The sequence below is a fragment of the Staurois parvus genome, unplaced genomic scaffold (genome assembly GCF_062004578.1).
Source record: "Staurois parvus isolate SC_StPar_1 unplaced genomic scaffold, SC_StPar_1.0 ptg000475l, whole genome shotgun sequence".
NCBI classification, from domain to species: domain Eukaryota; kingdom Metazoa; phylum Chordata; class Amphibia; order Anura; family Ranidae; genus Staurois; species Staurois parvus.
The window spans coordinates 4,154,737-4,176,500 of NW_028318271.1; the positions used below are offsets into that span (position 1 = coordinate 4,154,737).

At 41.8% G+C, this 21,764-nt stretch overlaps 1 protein-coding gene across 1 annotated transcript in view; it reads left to right on the forward strand.

Moving 5' to 3' along the window:
* Positions 1 to 21,764, forward strand: part of ADAMTS12 (ADAM metallopeptidase with thrombospondin type 1 motif 12) — a 696,444-nt gene that overhangs the window by 271,713 nt on the left and 402,967 nt on the right. The window contains exon 3 of the mRNA XM_089689453.1: positions 20,358 to 20,526. Within this exon, the coding sequence (XP_089545579.1) occupies positions 20,358 to 20,526 (169 nt within the window). The remainder of the gene's footprint in view (positions 1 to 20,357; positions 20,527 to 21,764) is intronic.

Below are 21,764 nucleotides of genomic sequence, written 5' to 3' on the forward strand. Positions count from 1 at the left end.
TTCTTTCTTTCTTTCTTTCTTTCTCTCTTTCTCTCTTTCTCTCTCTCTTTCTTTCTTTCTTTTTCTCTCTCTCTTTCTTTCCCTTTCTTTCTTTTTCTCTCTCTCTTTCTTTCTTTCTTTCTTTCTTTTTCTCTCTCTTTCTTTCTTTCTTTCTTTCTTTCTTTCTTTCTTTCTTTCTTTCTTTCTTTCTTTCTCTCTTTCTCTCTTTCTTTCTTTCTTTCTCTCTCTCACTTTCTTTCTTTCTTTCTTTCTTTCTTTCTTTCTCCCTCTTCCTTCCTTCCTTCCTTCCTTCCTTCCTCCCTTCCTTCCTTCCTTCCTTCCTTCCTTCCGATTTTTTCTAGCTTACATATTTGAGTTGGCAGTCAGGTTATGAAACAGATCTATTATTTTTATTTCTGTAACAGCAGTGCCTTCTGCTCCTTAATTGAGCAGAAAAATGCTATACATCTATTGTAAAGTCAGTAATATTAGCTGCGATCTGCTTATTGTCAGCATGTTGCTGTGACACGTGGTGCTCATGGCAAATCAGAAGTGTTTCACTTTAATCACTTCAGATAGTGAGTCGCTGAGAAGCCCCTGAAGGCCCGTACAGTATCCTTCTCTTGTCAATACTGCTCAGTACTCTCATCAGTGCAGCTGAGGGGTTTGTCTTTTATCAAGTTAACATTCATCCTGCCAGACACATGAAACCCCCCCGACCCCCCCCCCCCCCCAGAAACATCCACCTGAGCCAGAAAATTGTGTGGACGTGATTTTTCTTTTGTACTGGAATAGAGCTGTTTATAAAAGAGATGTGAGTCACAAGTACCCCTCCAGTTGTCTGGCTACTGCAAATCCTCTGATACCCTATTCTATCTGTATCCTAACACCTGCTAATATTACAGTTATAGATAGATATTGCTTATAGCATTGGATTCTTACGACTTTCATGGACTCTGCAAGGGCTGCTGGGTCAAACCTCTAAAACTGCCATTCTCAATCAAGGTTCCATGGAAGTATAGGGTTCCTCCAAAGGTGGCTAGGGATTTCTTAAGCTGTGGCTAAATGACATCCCACCTGAGGTTGCCTTCATAATTCCAGGTATAATTGAGGGTAACATTCTGGCCACCACTCGAGTGGGGCATTCCTCCTACTGACCCCCACAATGTAAGGGGCATTTTTGACCAATAACCCCTAACAGACTAATCTTCAAGAGTTCCCTGAGACCCAAAGATTATTGCAAGGTTTCCTCTGGAGTAAAACGGTTGCGAAAGGCTGTTTTATAGCGTTCATTCTCAACTAGTTCCTTTATATGTCTTGAAGAGTAGTCCTCAATTCAGATACTCTCCAGCCCAGCCAATCTAGTGTTGTCCTACTGAGATCCACTAACCACTGCCGCAGCCCAAGTCCCATGCTGCCATTTTAGATCTTGATATCATCAGGTGCCAGGTGTTTCTTTCTGATTCAAGCAGCCTGTTGACACACACCAATGTTGCAGAACAGGAAACAAAATTGGCAGCCTGAGGGTGGCCAAAAAAATAGATAAGAAATAAAGTTAAAGAGAGAAAAAAATTGCCATTTTAGTTGGTGGCCAGGGGGGAGTTTGCCAGGGGAGCAAAAAGATGCCCAAACAGTGGAGTCTGCTTTATGGGTGGCATTCTGATCACCACTGTAAAGGTTTGTTTACACATGCATTGTGGTGGATCAATTTCAGGGGAAGTTTACAGGCAGTGAAGAGAAGATATGTCACCACCTTGTAAGCAGGTTGAAATCAGCTATTGACTTTTCACCCGTGAGCCCTTTTTAACTTTGTTATTGGTTCCCCAAGGAAGAGCCGCATCCAGAAGAAGTACAAAATGCCACTTACTGCTTGGATGTGAAGTCATCAGAAATTGGGGTTCACCCCAGCTGCCGTAAAGTTACTCTGGTGGACTCTGTAATTACATGGACTCTACCTCTGCATGGAATGCTGTCAGGGTCCTAGCCACGGCAGAAGTTCTGGAAGATCTGGCATTTCTGCCAGTACCCTGCATGGCCGCAGAAGCACACATCAGCCTCAGTTCAGTGCCAGACGGCCTTTATAAGGAGGCTCATCACTTCCTCAAGTTGCTGGATGATCTCTAGCTCCCCGTGCCTTGTTCCTGTTTCCTGTGACCTGTGATTTCCTGATACCGACTCGGCTTGCTCTTGGACCTGTCTACTCTGTTTAACCCCTGATCTGACCTCAGCTTGGCTTACGGATACTCTCTCTCTCGCTCCTCTGTGTATGACCTCGGCTATCCCATCTGACTACATCTGCTCTGATTCCCACCTGGTACCTGACCTTGGCTATTCCTGAAAAAGTTAATCTCTAAATCCCAGAAGGGCTTGCATACCACACACAGGCGCCACCTGTCTGCAGACCTATCTCCGTACATCAGCTGTGCTTCTGGGTGGACCACCAACCAGCAATCCTACAGGTGACCTGTGCAACTTTGGGCCTGACTTACGCTGTCCCAATCTCAGGGGAGTCTGGAACTTAGCCGCAAAGGAAGCCCTCTCTTCATTGGCCTCCATCACCAGGTCCGTGATAGTATCATCCAGCCACTATGTCCGAGGCCAAGAGAGGGGCTTCCACACTAGAGGCCCTATGCCAACAAATGCACTTTCTCAAGCAGTGAAAGAACTACAGCAAGGATACTCCCTCTCTACCTCTGCAGACCAGGATCCTTCCGCCAGTTTAACCCAGTAGCCACACCTGCCAGTCTGTCTCCTGCCACCATTCCTGCTGTGGTGTTACCACCTCTGGAACGCAGAGTCCCTAATCCTGAATGTTTCCTTGGGGATCGATGTGTGTTCAGAGCTTTCAAAAATGTCTGCGAACTGTGTTTTGCTCTACAACCCAGAACCTTTTCACTGGAAGCGGTCAAGGTCGGGTTGACCATATCCCTCTTGTCTGAAGAACCTCAGTCTTGGGCACATAGTCTATTGGAACAGAAGAACCCAGCACTCAACTTAGTAAATTAATTTTTTGAAGCCATGGCTGCCCTTTACGATGATCCCCAGAGGACCTCCACTGCTGAGTCCGCCCTCCATGCCCTACTACAAGGTCGGCGGCCTTTCAGACCTTTCGACCCACGTGGGTTCTGCCAAAGATTCCAGGACCAGTGGCTCCTGCCCCTACTCCGCAACCCATCAGCACTTCTGAGGTAGAACCAATGCAAATTGGCCTTCTCCGACCTGCCCTAACTCCGGAAGAAAGGATACGCAGACAGCAAGGCAATCTATGTCTTTACTGTGGGGCAACGGGCCATTTCTTGCGCAACTGCCCAGTACGACCAAGTGAGGACATCTAGCTCCATCCTACGTACCTTCAGATATCCGGGACTTTAACCACCCATGTCATTCTCCCCATGTCATTGCAGGTGTATGGAAGGAACGTCAAGTTACGGGCAGTCGTTGACTCAGGAGCGTGTAGCTGTTTTTTGGGCATAAAATTGGCCAAGATCTTACACATCCCTCTTCTGCCTAAGAAACAGAGACTTGACGTATTACTAATGGATGGCACTACTCCGAGCTCTGGACCTGTTACCCAGGAAACCATTCCTATTCTAGCAACCACTGACTCCGGCCATCAGCAGTTCATTCGTTTTGACGTCATCAGATCCCCTATGTTTCCAGCCATCCTAGGAATACCCTGGTTGCAAGCCCACAATCCACAGATCAATTGGCCGAAGAAGGAAATCATCTTTTCATCAGAATATTGTCTGCAACACTGTGGTGCCCCTGCTTTCACCAACTCTTCCGTATGTCTCTCCGTCCAACCTTCGCCAGAGGCCAGTCAATCAGTTCCCTCTACCTACCACGACTTTCTTGATGTGTTTGATAAAAAGAAGGCTGACACATAGCCTTCTCATCGGTCTTACGATTGCCCAATTGAGTTACTTCCAGGGGCAGAAATACCATTTGGCAAATTTTCCCGTTTTCCGAGCTTGAACTGGAAGCCTTCCGGCATTACTTAGAGGAGAACCTCGCTAAAGGATTCATCCGCCCCTCTTCCTCACCTGCTGGGGCTGGTATTTTCTTTGTTGAAAAAAAAGATCGGTCTCTCAGACCCTGCATTGACTGCAGAGAGCTTAACAAAATTACTATTAAAAATCGGTATCTTCTTAAAGTTAAAGTTAAAAGATCAGTTCACTTCCACTCCGGTGTTACAGCATCCAGAACCAACGCTTCCCTTCATCCCAAAGGTGGATGCATCTGAAGTTGCTACAGGAGCCGTACTCTCTGTGCCAGGGCCCAAAGGCTCTGCTTCACCCAATAGCCTTTTGTTCTAGGAAACTGAGCCAAGTTGAAAGGAACTACGATGTGGGTGATAGGGAACTTTTAGCGATCAAGATAGCCTTCGAAGAATGGAGATACCTCTTGGAAGGAGTCAACCACCCTATTATGATTTTCACGGATCATAAAAATCTGGAGTATCTAAGATCTGCCAAGTGCCTAAGATCTCGGCAGGCTAGATGGGCTTTATATTTCTCCAGGTTTCATTTCCACATAACCTACCGCCCAGGATACAAGAATGGGAAGGCGGTTGCTCTTTCCTGTATGTTCCCAGACCCAGAGGATGTTTCTCCCCCCAACACAATCTTGTCGGCCCAAAATTTTTTGCTGATTCAACCCAGCCTAAAGTCTTCAATCAAGCAAGCCTCTGCACTGTCCTGAACCCAAACAAGATTCTTTAGGAAGGCAGGATGGTCTTCTTTGGCACAAGGATAAGATCTTTGTACCACAAGAAGTAAAATCTCAAGTTTTCAGAGCTTTCCATGATCATTAACTGGCTGGACACTTTGGAGCTCGTAAAACAATGGAACTAATCCAGTGATCCTTTTGATGGCCCAACTTGAATCAAGACTATAGAACCTATGTGAAATCGTGCACAGTGTGTCTACGTAACAAGAGAGAGAAAACCAAGGCCTGGGGGTTACTGAGGCCCCTGCCCATTCCTGATCATCCCTGGGAGATGGTCGCAATGGATTTCATTTTGGACTTACTGCCCTCTGAGGGGTTTACTACCATTCTGCTGGTAGTAGTGGATTGGCTATCCAAGATGGCCCACTTCTTACCAATGGTGGGTACTCCATCTACACCAGAGACTGCACTGACCTTCATCAAAGAGATTGTCAGGTTACATGGTCTGCTCAGTAATATTGTCTCAGACTGAGGGGTGCAGTTCACTTCCAGGTTCTGGAGAGCCCTCTGCAAGGCCCTGAAGGTGGAACTCTGCCTATCGTCCGCCTACCATCCCCAGAGTAACGGGCAAACGGAGCGAATGAACCAGACTTTGGAGCAATACTTACAGTGCTTCTCTACTTTTTTTCAGGATGATTGGGCATCCCTACTCCCATTGGCGGAGTTTGCCTACAACAACTCAGTCCATTCTGCCACAAACCACCCTTCCTGCATACCAGACAGCATTTCTGAAGTTTCGGTACCCACAGTACAGGACAGACTCTCCATGATACAGAACAACTGTACAGTTCTCCAAGAGTCTATACAGAAATCCCAGGCTGATTATAAGAGGCACTATAACAGGAAATGGAGAGGAAACCCTCCTCTGAAGATCGGAGACAAACTTTGGCTATCAACTGCCAACCTAAAACTCCCTTGCCCGTCTCATAAGTTGGGACCAAGGTACATTGGCCCTTTCCAGATCAAGAGGGAAATCAATCCAGTGGCATTTGAGCTGTTTCTTCCGGAATCATACAAGATCTATCCAGTTTTCCACATCTCCCTACTCAAGCCAGCTGTTCCTGAAAAAAACTCTCAGGGGAGTCTGGAACTTAGCCGCAAGGGAAGCCCTTTCTCCATTGGCCTCCATCGCCAGGTACATGATTAATGCTGGGGTAGCACATAGCCTGGTTAGGAATAGGGACTTGGGACTTAAGATGTTGACTGTTTTCTTGAAGTTCTGCTAGACTCTCATATCTGTTTTTGTACTTTTTTGTAATGTTGCACTTTGATACAAGTAAACTTTGCTTTTGCTTGGTCTGAAGTCCAATAAAGGGGTGCATTGCAAGTAACTGGAACTATCACACATTTAGTCTACAACTTGGGTCACTTTCACATTGAGTATGAAGAGTTAACATGTTAAGAGTCACCTTAATGGAAGTCATGAGAAACAAAGGAAGAGCAGCATGGGATCCTCGTTAGCAATATAGTAAAAATGTACTCAATAAAGCAAAATAGCAAACTCATATGTAAGACTCCTGGCAATTGGTTCAGGTGGTGAATCCAATAAGATAGAGGTACCATCAAGCTGTAATAAGACATCGGCCAATCTAACTCCCTGGCTGGCATATCAGGGAACTCGGATCTAAGAGCTGTCACAGACCACCAATGGCCAGCTTCCAGCACCGCTATCACTGTCTCGTGGAACCTCTACACACCAATGGGAGAGGATGGTGCAAGGGGAGCAGTAACCCATTTCAAAGGACACTCCTTCTTTGTCATAACCTATCCCTTTTGCTAGCATATGGATTTAAATAGGGTCAGATTGGCCAGTGATTAATGCTGTGTGTGTCTGGCAACCAGCAGCACACATTATGTCAAACAACAATCTGCAAGAGACATAATGTGTGTTGCTGGTTGCCAGCCACACACAACATTAATTACTGGCTGATTAGTCCAACCTTTTTCTTTGGGGTTTGGTTTGGTATACAGTACAGATTGGGGCACCATACTGGTCTGTTATTTCATATTGGTCCAGCTTGGACATATGTAACTATGTACTGTGTACACCATACCTGAATGATGTCCTTGGAAACTGCAAGTAGACATTACTACTTTAGTGATCTCCACTTGCTTAAAGTGAAAGTAAAGCTGGAGACTAGCCTTAATTTAGGTGCCATGATAAATTGCGTAACCTGAAGAATACACTTGTATGTACAGTATACAGAGTAGAGTAACACTTTTGTTTCCAATTTTAACTTTTGTTTCTCTTAATAAACATAATACAATATAAGTATGATTACAGTATCATAACTAGGACCACAATTATTTCTAAATCAATAGGCATAACAAAGTCCAATGCTAGATCTTCTACTTCCGGAGAGTTTTAGATTTAGAAAGATAGAGGGCTTGGCTCCAATTTGTCAATGATTTGAGGTCCTTTGCATGGTATGTCCCATGACCTGGACTCATAGGACTTGCTCTATCCACATTGTTATTTTAGACACATTTTAGATCCTTTTCGGTTCATTTTAATACACTCAGTGGCCTACGATTAAAGTGGTATTAAACCCAAAAGCAACCATTTATTATATTGTACCTTACCATTTCTTAGATGTGATGGCTGCATTCATTTTCTTTTTAGGCTTACTTTCTTCTATTTTTCCATCTGGTGATCCAGCCAGTGAGTCTGTTGTTTTTCAAAAAACAAGCTCTCCATCTGAATGTACAGTTGTGTTCAAAATAAGAGCAGTGTTTTGAAAAAAGTGAATAAAGCTCAAAATCCTTCTAATAGCTTTTATTTCCATACACGCAAATGCATTGGGAACACTACACATTCTATTCCAAATCAAAACATGAAGAAAAATAGATCAAATTTGTGTTGTTCCTCTAAAAAAATTAAGAAAAGTGAATATTAGACTGTTCAAAAAAATAGCAGTGTTTGTATTCTTCTTTACAAACTCAAACATTCACTATATAAACTGAAAAATGTTTGAAGATTTTGCTTTCCTTTGAATCACTTAATGAATATTTGGTTGTATAAGCACTGTTTCTGAGAACTGCTGTACATCTGTGTTGCATGGAGTCAACCAACTTCTGGCACCTGTGAGCAGGTATTCCATCCCAGGATGATTGGACTACATTCCACAGTTCTTCTCTATTTCTTGGTTTTGCCTCAGAAACTGTATTTTTGATGTCACCCCACAAGTTTTCTATTGGATTAAGATCCGGGGATTGGGCTGTGCACTCCATAACATCAATCTTGTTGGTCTGGAACCAAGATGTTGCACGTTTACTGGTGTGTTTGGGGTCGTCGTCTTGTTGGAACACCCATTTCAAGGGCATTTCCTCTTCAGCATAAGGCAGCATGAGCTCTTCAAGTATTCTGATGTATTCAAACTGATCCATGATCCCTGGTATGCGATAAACAGGCCCAACACCGTAGTATGAGAAACATCCCCATATCATGATGCTTGCCCAACCATGCTTCACTGTCTTCACTGTGTACTGTGGCTTGAATTCAGTGTTTGGGGGTCGTCTGACAAACTGTCTCCGGCCACTAGACCCAAAAAGAACAATCTTACTTTCATCAGTCCACAAAATGTTGCGCCATTTCTCTTTAGGCCAGTCAATGTGCTCTTTGGCAAATTGTAACCTCTTCAGCACGTCTTTTTTTCAACAGTGGGACTTGCGGGGGCTTCTTGCAGATAGCTTGGCTTCACATAGGCGTCTTCTAATTGTAACAGTACTCACAGGGAACTTTACACCTTCTTTGATCTTCCTGGAGCTGATTGTTGGCTGAGTCCTTGCCATTTTGGCTATTCTTCTATCCATTTGAATGGTAGTTTTTCGCTTTCTTCCACGTCTTTCAGGTTTTGGTTGCCATTTTAAAGCATTTGCGATCATTTTAGCTGAGCAGCCTATCATTTTCTGCACTTCTTTATATGTTTTCCCCTCTCCAATCAACTTTTTAATCAAGGTACGCTGTTCTTCTGAACAATGTCGGGAACTACCCATTTTCCTCAGAATTTCAGAGAGAAATGCACTGTAACCAGCATGTACAACATTTGCTGCCTTCCTTCCTTAACCATTAGCCGCCCGGCCAATGGCCGTTTGGCGGCTTCAAAAGTGCTGCGGCATTCCGGGTGCACGCCATTTGGCGTGCACCCGCACTTGCGCAGTTTGCGCTAATGCAGAGCCTCGCAGCGGCGCGATCTGTCACCGGCCGTGTACCTCGGACACGGCCGATGACAGATCTGAGTACCGGCCCCCATTGCTGGTACCATGTGACCTGCTGTGACCAATCACAGCAGGTCACGTGACAGTTGTATACAATGGATGGCTTCATTCATGCCATCCATTGTATACTACTGCCTAGCTGTGAATGGTCACAGCTAATCACATGCACATGTCATGTGATTAGCTGTGACCAAATCACAGCTAAGCACAAAAAAAAAAAACCTGAATGAGTCGATTTCATTCAGGTAAATGCTTGCTTATAGCAAAGTAATTCTTTGCTATAAGCAAATAATGTAAAAAAAAAAAATACTGATCACTTCCCCAAAGTAGTACAATGTTACTATGGTAACATTGTATTACTTTGGTCATAGTAAAATATGAAAAAAAAATCTTAAAAAAAATAAAAAATATGTAATAAAAAATTAAAAATAATAAAAAAATAAAAAAATATATATATATTTTTTTTTTTCATACTGTCACCAGTCAGTGTCCCTGTTCACCGCCATGCCAGTTATATTATGATGCTGTACTGCACTGGTGACAGTATGTAAAAAAAAAAATAGTGAAAATCATTTTTTAAATTTTTTTATTTTCCGAAAAATTATGACAAAAAAAATACAACTTCAAAAAACTCGCCATTCCTCTTATGAAGTACGTCGGACTGTCTACTCTGCAAAAAGGGGTCATTTGGGGGATATCTGTATTGTTCTGACATTCTTGGACCTCAAGATATTAGATTGGCCGTCAGTACTTCAGGATTGATCAATTTTCAGATCTATACCATAGTTTGTAAACTCTATAACTTTCCTACAAACTAAATAATACATCCTAATTTGGGTTATTTTCACCAAAGACATGTAGCAGAATACATCTCGGCCTAAATTTATGAAGAACAATTATTTATTTGTAAACTTTTATAACAGAAACAAAGAAAAACGTGTTTTTTTTCAAAATTTTTGGTCTTTTTTTGTTAATTTAGCAAAAAATAAAAACCCCAGCGGTGATTAAATACCACCAAAAGAAAGCTCTAGTTGTGTGAAGAAAATTATAAAATTTTAGTTTGGGTACAATGTTGTATGACCGCACAATTGTCATTCAAAGTGTGAGAGCGCTGAAACCTGAAAAATGGCCTGGGCAGGAAGGGGGAAAATTGCACGGTATTGAAATGGTTAAATAAGGGCAATAATTGCCACCTGTTTTTCAAAGAATGAATGACCTCACTAATAGAACTCCACACTGCTATTATTTTGAACATGCCCCTTTCAATTAGTGATTCAATTACACAGAATCAGCAGCATGCATGTCATGACTGTTGGGTCTGTTGGATTTCTTTTACTCTACTACACCTGCTAGTAAATTATTTGCCATGTAGAAATATCACTTCTACCAAAAACAGTGATTGATCAGGTTAGTGATGTCTGACTGCTATTATTTTGAACACAACTGTATCTGTTACAGAGATGAGACAAACCATTTAACACTAGCAGTTGTGCTTACAATGATCAGTTTTTATTTATTTATGTAAAACTTTTATTCCAACAAAAAGGAAAACAAAACGGTTTGCTGTAACTGATTAGAAAGTATTAGCTGAAGTTTGGCTTCAGTTTGATAGTATATTTAAATCTGCTAGTACTTCTAACACTCTCCTCCCTCTGGACTGGCAATGCTGCTATCCAAAGAGACCCGCTGTGCTCCTTCATCCAGAGTGGAAGTACTCTAATACAAGAGGCGTTGTTACTGGCTAAATCACCAGGTGAAAACAGAGGGGAAAAAAAAAACCTAAAAAAGAAAATGAATGCAGCCACCACATCTAAAGGATTGGTATGCTGCAATGTATTACATTTTTGGTTTTGTAGTTAATACTGCTTTAAAAACATCTAGGTAGTCCAGCCCTTAATCAATGTATTTATTGAATTCATATGTTATACTTATTTAATTCATGAGTATGAGGAATAGGGAATTAGCCTTGACTTGACAATGTACGGTTTCAGTCATTGCAAGACAAACAATCGTGATTAGGCCAAATGAGAAATGCTGAAGAGAAGATAAAGAATCTCATGGTCTGAAGAATGCACAATACATACTAACTGCTCTCTCATGATGGCATCATATGGACTTGTTATTGATGGCACGTTTTACAAGAAAAGCAGTACAAATAATCTATGAACATTCCCTGAAGACATACTAGGGAATGCTACATTCATCCTCCTGTCTTATAAAAATGGGGCAGTTTTTGTGGTAGAAACTCATTAAGGGTTCGTTCACACTCTCTGAAGAGTGGATCACTCTACTGGGAGCATTTGGCAGGCAGTCAGGAGGTGTTGTACTGCATCCTAACCACCTGCTTTCACCTCTTGATCGTGAAGTAAAACAAGAAGAAGCGCACCAACCTTGAGCATTACCTCAGTAACCAAAATTTATTTAGTAAAAGAATGGTACTCACAAACAGCGAATAAAAACAGGCATGTAAGTCCTCCCAGGGACTTCAAAGGCAAGAGGCCAGTGCGAATCCCATCATGGGGGTAGCCACTCAGTACCACTGACGCGTTTCGAAGGTCATGCCTTCTTCCTCAGAGCATGACCTTCGAAACGCGTCAGCTGTACTGAGTGGCTACCCCCATGATGGGATTCGCACTGGCCTCCTGCCTTTGAAGTCCCTGGGAGGACTTACATGTCTGTTTTTATTCGCTGTTTGTGAGTACCATTCTTTTACTAAATAAATTTTGGTTACTGAGGTAATGCACAAGGTTGCTGCCCTTCTCCTTGTTTTACTTCACAGTTCTGTTCGGGCTTCCCCAGCCTTGGTTTGGAGCTGCACGACCTTGTATGCCCCGGTGGTTGCTTTGTTGGGATTTGATCTACTCACCTCCGGCTTGGGTCCCGGAGCGCAGGAGAAATTGCATTTAGTTCACCTCTTGATCCCCACACTAGCGCATCGTTGTAACGTACATTGCATATGGTTGTAGGGCGCTTGCAGGCTGGCCCAATTCACTTCATTAGGTTGCGTTGGGTGAGCGCTTCACCCGCCAAAACTTATAGTGGGTATAATCCTTGTAATGGCACATATACACCCCCAATTGCTGCCTCTGCAGCTAAAGGGGGTAGTGGTTGAGGGGGTTGTAAAAACACGACTCAACTGTGACTTCAACTGCTGGTGTGAATGAGCCGTAAAACTGTCACAGATCCTCAGACCTCCTACTCAAAGCATAACTACTGTAAACCCAAAACAAAATCTTCCTTCCTAGGTCTTTAAAACTGATGGGAAGTGTGTTACTGGTAGAATACCAATACTACAGGTGAAAATCAAGAAAACAAAGCCTGAAATACAAAACCAAATGCAGAACATCCACTGCATCAAAGGGCTGCTAGGCTGCAAGGTAGTAGAATTTTGGGGTTTCAATACACTTTAGAAAATATACTCTTCAGAAAAAAATCTTTAAAAATGAAAGTCTTACCCTGGGTCTATACATATGCGGTGCAGTACATCGCATGTGATTTGAACAGGAACCGCACCACATTACTGTGCATATCATATGCGATTTGTGTGCGGTGCGATTGGAGCCATACATTTTGTATGGCTCTAATCGTACCACACCCACACCAAAAAGGCGCAGGACCTTTTTCGGGTCTGCACTAGAATCGGATCTCATGGGTATTCACACCTATGTGATCCGATTCTGCACATTGCATCGCATTTTGCGGACCGCTTTCAGGGTGTTGTTAACTTAACATACACACCCACAACGGTTTGTATGAACGGGGTGCGATTCTGATGCGGTGTGGAATTCGCACAGAAAATGCTGCAAATTCCACACCACATCAGTGTGAACCAGGGCTAAAAGTGGAAATCCAGCCAGAGTAGGGGGAGGCTAGAACCCATCAGATTGTTATTTCTGTGTCCCTCTTGTAAATTTTACCTAACTTTAATGAAACCTGAACTGAACCACTTCAGCTCCAGAAGGTTTTACTCCATTCACAGCCAGGCCATTTTTTTGCTATTTAGCACTGTGCTACTTTAATTGGTAATTACGAGGTCATTCAATGTTGTACGCAAACAAAAATATTTTTTTTCACACAAAGAGTTTTCTTCTGGTGGTAATTGATAACCACTGGTTTTTTTAAATTTTTTTATTGTATACACGAAAGACATAACATTTTGAAAAAAATAATATTTTTTACTTTCTGCTATAAAACATATCCAATTAAAAATGTTTAAAAAAGTCACATTTTCTTCATAAATTTAGGCCAAAATGTATTCTGCTACATGTCTTTGTTAAAAAAAATCTCAAAAGGGGCATATTTTACGGTTGACTCGAATATGAAACCCATCACTAGTAGAGAGCTTCATGGAACGGGTTTTCATGGCCAAGCAGCTGCATCCAAGCCTTACATCACCAAATGCAATGTAGAGTGTCAGATGCAGGGGTGTAAAGTACACCACCACTGAACTCTAGAGCAGTGGAGACGTGTTCTCTGGAGTGACGAATCTTACTTCTCTGTCTGGCTATCCGATGGACGTGTCTGGGTTTGGCGGTTGCCAGGAGAACAGGTACTTTTCTGACTCCATTGTGCCAAGTGTAAAGTTTGGTGGAGGGGGGATTATGGTGTGGGGTTGTTTTTCAGGGGTTGGCTTGGCCCCTTAGTTCCATTGAAGGGAACTCTTAAGGCGTCAGCATACCAAGACATTTTGGACAATTTCATGCTCTCAACTTTGTGGGAACAGGTTGGGGATGGCCCCTTCCTGTTCTAACATGACTGCGCACCAGTACACAAAGCAAGGTCCATAAAGACATGGATGAGCGAGTTTGGGGTGGAGGAACTTGATTGGCCTGCACAGAGTCCTGATCTCATAGAACACCTTTGGGATGAATTAGAGCGGAGACTGTGAGCCAGGCCTTCTTGTCTGACATCAGTGCCTCACCTCAGAAATGCGTTTCTGGAAGAATGGTCAAACATTCCCATAGACACCCTCCTAAACCTTGTGGACAGCCTTCCCAGAAGAGTTGAAGCTGTTATAGCAGCAAAGGGTGGGGCCAACCCAATATTGAACCCTACGGACTAAGACTGGGATGCCATTAACCACTTACCTACTGCCCTATAGCAGATATACTGCTACAGGGCTGCTGCTCTGTGAAAAATCACCTGTACATGCTTTTGAAGTTCTGGGAAGGGGGTTCGCTCTGCCCTACCCACGCTGCTATTGGTTGCAGTGGATGTCAATCATTGGGTCCTGGCTGGCAATTCTCGGCCAGCACTTGGTGATCGCTGCTAAAGCTGAGAGGGGAGCACAGACATGCTTCACAGCAGAGAGAGAGAAAGCAACATGTCTCCCTAGTAAAACAGAACACAGTTAACCCTTTGATTGCCCCAGATGTTAACCCCTTCCTGCCCAATGTCATTAGTACAGTTTTATTAGCACTGATCACTGTATTAGTGCCGCCATTACTCTATAAAAAAAAATACATAAACATTCCAGTATATATACCGCCATTTGTAAATGCAATAACTTTCACGTAAACCAATTAATTTACATGTATTGGGATTTTTTTTAAGCAAAAGTCATGTTGCAGAATACATTTTGGCCTAAATTAATGAAGAAATTTAATTTTTTAGATTTTTTTTTGCAATGCTTTATAGTAAAAAGTTAAAAATATTGTTTTTTTTTTCAAAATTGATGGGCTTTTTTTGTTTATAGCGCAATAAATAAAAAACACAGAGATGATCAAATACCACTGAAAGAAAGCTCTATTTGTTGGAAAAACATTACATAAATGACATAAATTTTATTTATGTACAGCGTTGCATGACTGCACGATTGTCAGTTAAAGTAAAGCAGCGTCGTATAGTAAAAAAAGGCCTGGTCAGGAATGGGGGTAAATCCTCTGGAGGGCAAGTGGTTAAAGTTCATGTGCATGTAAAGGCAGGTATATCAATACTTTTGGAAATATAGTGTATATCTCCTCTTCTCCTGTTGGGTGGCGTTCTATGGTTCCCTCCTTGTGAATCTCTTACTTTTCTAGTTCGTGGGCAGCGGATGATGTCACTAGTTGTCCTAAATTGACCTTTTCTGGAAAATTACACCCATTAGGAGTACTCAGAGAGGACTATGAAAAATTCCCTTTAGATGCCTTGAGACATGGACAATTACTTTTTATTGCCTTGCATCTGAGGGAAGTTAGAATGGTAGTATCCCTTACAGGATTCTAATCTCTCTGGCTAAAGCATCCAACTGATAAGGGATTGTTATCCCTATTTCTTATCAATTTCCATTATTGAATTCTTGTGGTTCACATATAAGTCTCAGGTTTTTTGGAGAATGGGACACAGAGCTTGGGTGTACATTTTCTAAAGTGCAAAGTGGTACAGTCCTTGATCTGACCCACAATCTTTGTCTGTGTAAAGACACAGGAGATGAATAATAAAGTCTGAACAGGTTTGTACAGAGTCCCAAAGTTGGTGGTTCTGATGTACCAATGTGTCTTGGACAGGTGTTGGAGAGACTGTGGGCAGCAGGGTTTGCACATTCATATATGGTAAGAACACCCCAGGCTTAGATCATTCTGGATGGAGGTCAGAAAATTGATCTTAGATATTACTTTAGTACAAATAAATGATTATTCGGCACAATGTTTGTTACACGCTGCCCCCATCCCGATTAGGATTTATAAGAAAAGCATAGTCTTTCACCTTTTAAAAGCTGCTAAAGGTTTGGTCCCAGTTTGTTGGAAAAAAAACACAAGCACCTTCTACTGAAGATTTACACTAGTGACTTCTAGAATGTAGTGGGCTTAAAGAGGCATATTTATACAACTTCAGCCAATTCTTGGGGAAGAGAATGACCAATAGGGGGGCTGTGGATAGTATAAATAGTCTAGGGCCTGGAACAGAAGGGTTTTTGTCCAGGAGAAGACCCAGCCTAAAGGGCTGCTGCTCTTCTGGGCAGTTTTGCTGAAGTCTGCAGGAGTTCTCCCAAAGACTTTCATCAAGTTCCCAGCTCAGGGAGAGCTGGGGGGCTGTCTCTGAGAGTTGTTGAAGTAAGTTCGGATGGAGTTTACTGAGGATCTAGTCTGGGGACTCATGGTAGAAGCCTCCAAGTACACAGAGACATGGGACAAGGTGAGTAAAGGCCTGAGAGAGAGAGAGATATTCTGGTGACTATTGCTGCTTAACTCTTTCAGTGCTTGCTCCAGAGTTGTTGGCTTAGGAGTGCTCCTACAATTGGAGCCCCCTGAGTTGTATGTCCACTTACTGCTAGCCCAAAAGTGGTCCACCCTGAGGAGTAAAGTCATTATTAGAGTGTCCTCTCTTACATGGTGCACTAAATTTGGAGTATCCCAAGGCTCCACCCCATCCAAGTTTAACAAGCATTAAACCTCACAAAAAGACACTGTCTGGTTATTGTATTGTGAGACTGCGGAGCTGCTGGGACAAATCTGCAAAATGAGTTGTAAATGTTCCTCTTGCTAGTTTGAGGTCATATCCCCATGTATACATTCATAAGATGTATGCAGTCCAAGGCAAAAATTAGTGTCCATTCACAAATGTGATTATAGCTTTAGGTTAATATGAAATGAATGTCAGTTATTTTAAAGTCCTTCCTAGCAGTACACTATAATTTTTTTTTGCGTCCCTGCTGCTCTGCCATCAGGATCAGGAGAAAGAAACTCTATGTAAGGTTTAGTTGGAGGAAGGTTCTTATCCTCATATAATAGGGCCTTGCCAATCACCAAGCCAATCACTAATTTTCCCTTCTCTGTTTAGACAATGAACGGGTTTGTTTTAATACTGCAACTGTGTAATGTTTGTGCAACTGGCCTTTGGGAAGCTAGCACAAATCATTAGTTTCACTCCATAAGACAAGTGTCACTAGGATTGTGTACTCACACAACAAACCTAAACTGTAATCAAGTCAAAACTTTAGTAGTGTAGAGGGAACTATTACCCTTGAGTGGCTGCACCAGGATGATGGCTCTCTTTGGTTGAATAGGAAATAAATATGCAAGGAGAAACACCCAACAGAACATATGAAGTCCACATTTAAAGTTATTTTGACCTATGTATGATAAAAATCTAATGTGTTTCGGAGGTTTCTCACTGACTGATGAAGGGGCACTGCATGCTTCAAAACGTTGCCTTAGCTATACTATGTGACCACGAGAATAAAGCTTTGGACCTTCTTGAGGAATCCTTGATGTGCTTGTGACTTCTCTTTACTTGGATTGTCTATGGTTCCCAGCCTGTGGTCATTGCAGCACCAATTATTTCCGGATGGCCATTTTCAGGAACATTTGTGCGGGGAATATTGTGCTTGGAGGTTTAAAGGGTACACTTTCTTTACCATACTATTTTCTATATATTAATATACGTTTTGGGGGTTGTGTAGGTTAAATTAACTGGTTTATTCTGTTTAAATCACTTCAGCCTCAATGACATACCCATATGTCATTTGGTTGAAGGGGTTATACCGGTATCTTTTTTTTTCAGCTGGCAATGGGCTTTAATGTAAAAGCAATTCCACAGGCTAATTAGCCGCTGAATCGCTGTTACAGGCAACAAAATGGCCACCTCTTGTCTCCTTCTGCCAGCCTCCCAGACCCTCCTGTCCTACCAGGGAGCCTGGGACTGAAGCTGGCTGATCATAGAGATGCTTGAGAACTGGAACATCCACGATCCTCTCTATGGTCAAAGAAACTGGAAGCGATGAGTATTTTGTCACTTCTGGTTTTGGTCTAATGTAAACAGATCGTTACCGACCTGTGAAAGCATTAGATCAAACCTATCTGGGTTTGATCTGATGCTTTGGAGGGCAGAGGAGAGATCCCAGATATCTCCATAAAGAGGACCTGTCACCACTCTAACTATCACAAGGGATATTGTTCATCCCTTGTGATACAAAAAAGTGGCAATCACCCAACCTATAACTGGCATTTTCAGCAAGGTGCACATAGAAATGCAATGCACAATACAAACAAACAAACAAAGGATTTCCCAGCACACTTACCAGCTACCATGCAAAACAACCAAATTGGCCCTGTCTAACAGTTTACATTAAAAGCAGAAAGTTTTCTTTGCACACATTTGCAAATATATGTGTAATCCACAATGGCCATGCCAAGGAACCTCTGTATATTCTGCAACCCTACATTTCCAGAGTTTCCACAGTAGGAGCCCATATAAGAAGTTATAGATTAGGGAAGGTATGCGTGGAGGGAGCCCATATACAAAGTTATAGATTAGGGCAGATATGCACGGAGGGAGCCCATATACAAAGTTATAGATTAGGGCAGATATGCGTGGAGGGAGCCCACCCCTCCTTAAAGGCACAAGGATGCACATGACACCCAGCAAGAGCACAATGTCAGTGAAGACATCAGTGTGTCCCTGCACGCAGGTTGTCCAACTATACAAAAAAGTGGCAAGCACCCCAACCCATGACTGGCCTTTGCAGCAAGGTGCACATGGAAGGGAAATGTACATCACAAATAAGGAAAGGATTTTTATGGCTATCCTTTGTGGTAGCCATAAAAGTGATGAAAAAATTATAGATACAGTGTAAAAATAAAACAAATTAAATAAAATAAGCAATAACATTTTTCAAAATATTAAGCAACCCCCCAAGATTAAGGGGAGAGGTGAATGCATATGAAGGTCGTGCATGATTATGTAAACAGTGTTTGCACCACACATGTGATATATTGGTGTGAACATTGTGAGAGCGATAATTCTAGCCACAGACCTCCTGTGTAACTCTAAACTGGTAACCTGTAAAAGCTTTTAAAGCATCACCTATGAAAATTTTGTAAGTACTGTAGTTTGTCACCATTGCATGAGCGTGTGCAATTTTAAAGTGTGGCATGTTAGGTATCTATTTACAATAGATATTTGCAACATCATCTTTTAAATTTTACCAAACATTTGGACATTATATTGTGTTTTTGTGTATTAAAACTCATTATGGTGTAAAAAAAAAAAAATTGTGCGATTATTGTGTGACATAAAAAATAGCATCACCCACTATTTTATTCTCCAGGCATCTGCCTAAAAATATATGTGTTTGGGGGATATTAGTAATTTTCTAGCAAAAAAAGTAAATATTTACATATAGGAGAGAAGTGTCAGATTTGGCTTGGGTAGCTTGTGGTTACAGTAGCCTCCCTGGCGGTATTCCCGAGTGTAGCTCGGGGTAAAGTTTCAGTACCACAAGCGGTAACCCCGAGCTACACTCGGGAATATCATGCGGCGCTGCTCCGCGATCCCTCGGTCACTTACCTTGTCCTGCGCTCCCGTGATGTCCCCCCTGCAGTGTCCCCGGCAATGTAATCCAGCGGATGCTGGCATCTCTCATCTGGGTTCCGTCCTCTGCGAGCGTCGGGACATACAGGGGACGGAACGGCGGGAAATTTGAAAATGACAAAAAGTGACATTCGCAAAAATCACTAAAATCACATAGTAAAACATTACTGTTGCAAACCATTTCACATACATTTTGTCCCGAGTGCTTTGTCCTGTGCCCTGCCTTCATTTTTACTGTTCTTTCTACCTGGAAACTGAGAAATGTCCATGGCGTCCAAAAAGCGTCCCTTTAGGTCAAAATCGGTTTTAGACCAGCTAGAGAACAGCGATAGTAAATTAGAACTACTTGCAGAATTGAGTGATAATGATTCGTGGGGAAATTCGTCATCAGACACTGAAAACGATTTTGCGACTTTGCTCAGTGATGTGTGGACTTGGCGCTATATTTCAAATTTCAGTGTTTTTTGTTTGATTATATTATTGAATTACATTTATTATTATTATATTATTATTTTTTATGACTATTTATTAAATTATAATTTATGATTTCATGTTTCAAATTTTATCATACCCGGGATGTTTAATAGACTCTTGTTCGTACAGATTTCAGTGAGTTATTCCTAAGAATTACAGGCCTACAATATAAAACGCCAAATTTCCATGCAAAATAATGGTACCGCTTTCAGCACCAAAAATCTGAAATAATCATACCGCCAGGGAGGTTAAAGTTATCTCACAGCTCATAGTTATTTTAAATGATTAATCAATTTTTAAAACACTTTTTAATTATTCTCAGCAAATAGATTTTAGTTGCTGTCTGCATCTCCGATGGAGAGATTCCCCATCACGAGATCTCCGGGGCAAGACGTGAAGAGGAAAAATCGAACAGCAATAACAACTTGCAAAACTTCTGATCCTGACCAGTTCTGTTCAAAATTAAAAGTTGCACTTTATCACCTGAGATGTAAAATTATAATACTGCAACCAAACAAATATGATTGACATAAAAAAAAATTGAAATAAATTTCTAAGAGCACACTGCAGTTTTTTACCCTCTAACATGTTGTTCTGATAAAATCAGTTTCTTTCTTCCATGCTCTGAGTGTAATTTTCATTTTTAATATAAATGTCTTTTCCAGGCTGGGTTTTTCCGTCTTCCCCATGGAGATTATTTTATCGAACCTCTCCATAATACTTCAGCAGCAGGAAAGCAGCGTAAGCACATAATGTACAAGAGAGAAGCGCAGGAGCCTCAACGTTATCGCCAAGACCTAGTGGATGCTGGAAACAAACCATGTGGATTAAATGGTAGGAATTTGAGGTTATTTACTCCGTACATTTTCGCATGTGTGGTTTTGCTCTGCTGGACGCAGGTATCATTGATGGTTGTGAAAGAAAAGGATGTCATCAAAATCGTGTCTATTGTGCTATGTTAAAAATAAATTATATTACTTCTCTTTCCACTAGGATTATGTACTCACTGTCTATTATAGTAGGCTTTTTTTGCTCTGATACTTAGTCATTAGGCAGAATTTTGTTGCAGATAAAAAGTTATATATCTCAATATAAAGGTGCAGCGCTAAACATTAAATATACAGAGTAAATCTCGTCAATAGATTAAAAGAAAATGAGAAAATGCAGTCTCTTTAAAATAGTGCAACATGAGAAAGTTAATAACATGTGCTCAGGACATACAGTTGTGTCCAAAATTATTCAACCCCCAATGCTGTAAAGGGGTTTAGGGACTATAGTGTACATTTGGAATTGTATTCAGAATCAAATCCTACAAGGACGTTGTAACTACCCAAATGCAACTAAAATGACATCAATTGTTTATGTAATACAGTAGTAAATGGTTCTTATGTGGTTTCTTCATTGCCACAATTATTCAACCCCTTAAAGACTACCACTCTGAAGAACAGAGGTTCATACAGGTGCTTTCCATCAGGTATTGAAAACACCTGTGGATGTCACCGAGCAGCAATCAAGCATAATAAGCACCAATTAGGCAGCTTTAAAATGACTGTGATACTCAGCTCCTTCTAGACATTTACTGGTGTGGTTACAAACATGGTGAAGGCAAGAGAATGGTCCAGGAAGACAAGAGAAGAGGTGATTTCTCTTCACAGGAAGGGCAATGGCTATAAGAAGATTGCAAAGATGTTAAACATACCAAGAGACACCTTAGGAAGCATCATTCGCAAATTCAAGGCAAAGGGCACTGTTGAAACGCTACCTGGTCGTGGCAGAAAGAAGATGCTGACTTCGACTGCTGTGCGCTACCTGAAGCGTAGAGTGGAGAGAAGTCCCCGTGTGACTGCTGAGGAACTGAGAAAAGATTTGTCAGATGTGGGTACAGAAGTTTCAGCCCAGACAATAAGACGCACACTGCGTAATGAAGGCCTCCGTGCCAGAACTCCCAGGCGTACCCCCTTGCTGTCTCCAAAGAATAAGAAGAGTCGACTGCAGTATGCCAAAAGCCATGTGGACAAACCACAAAAGTTGTGGGATAGTGTTCTGTGGACTGATGAAACAAAATTAGAACT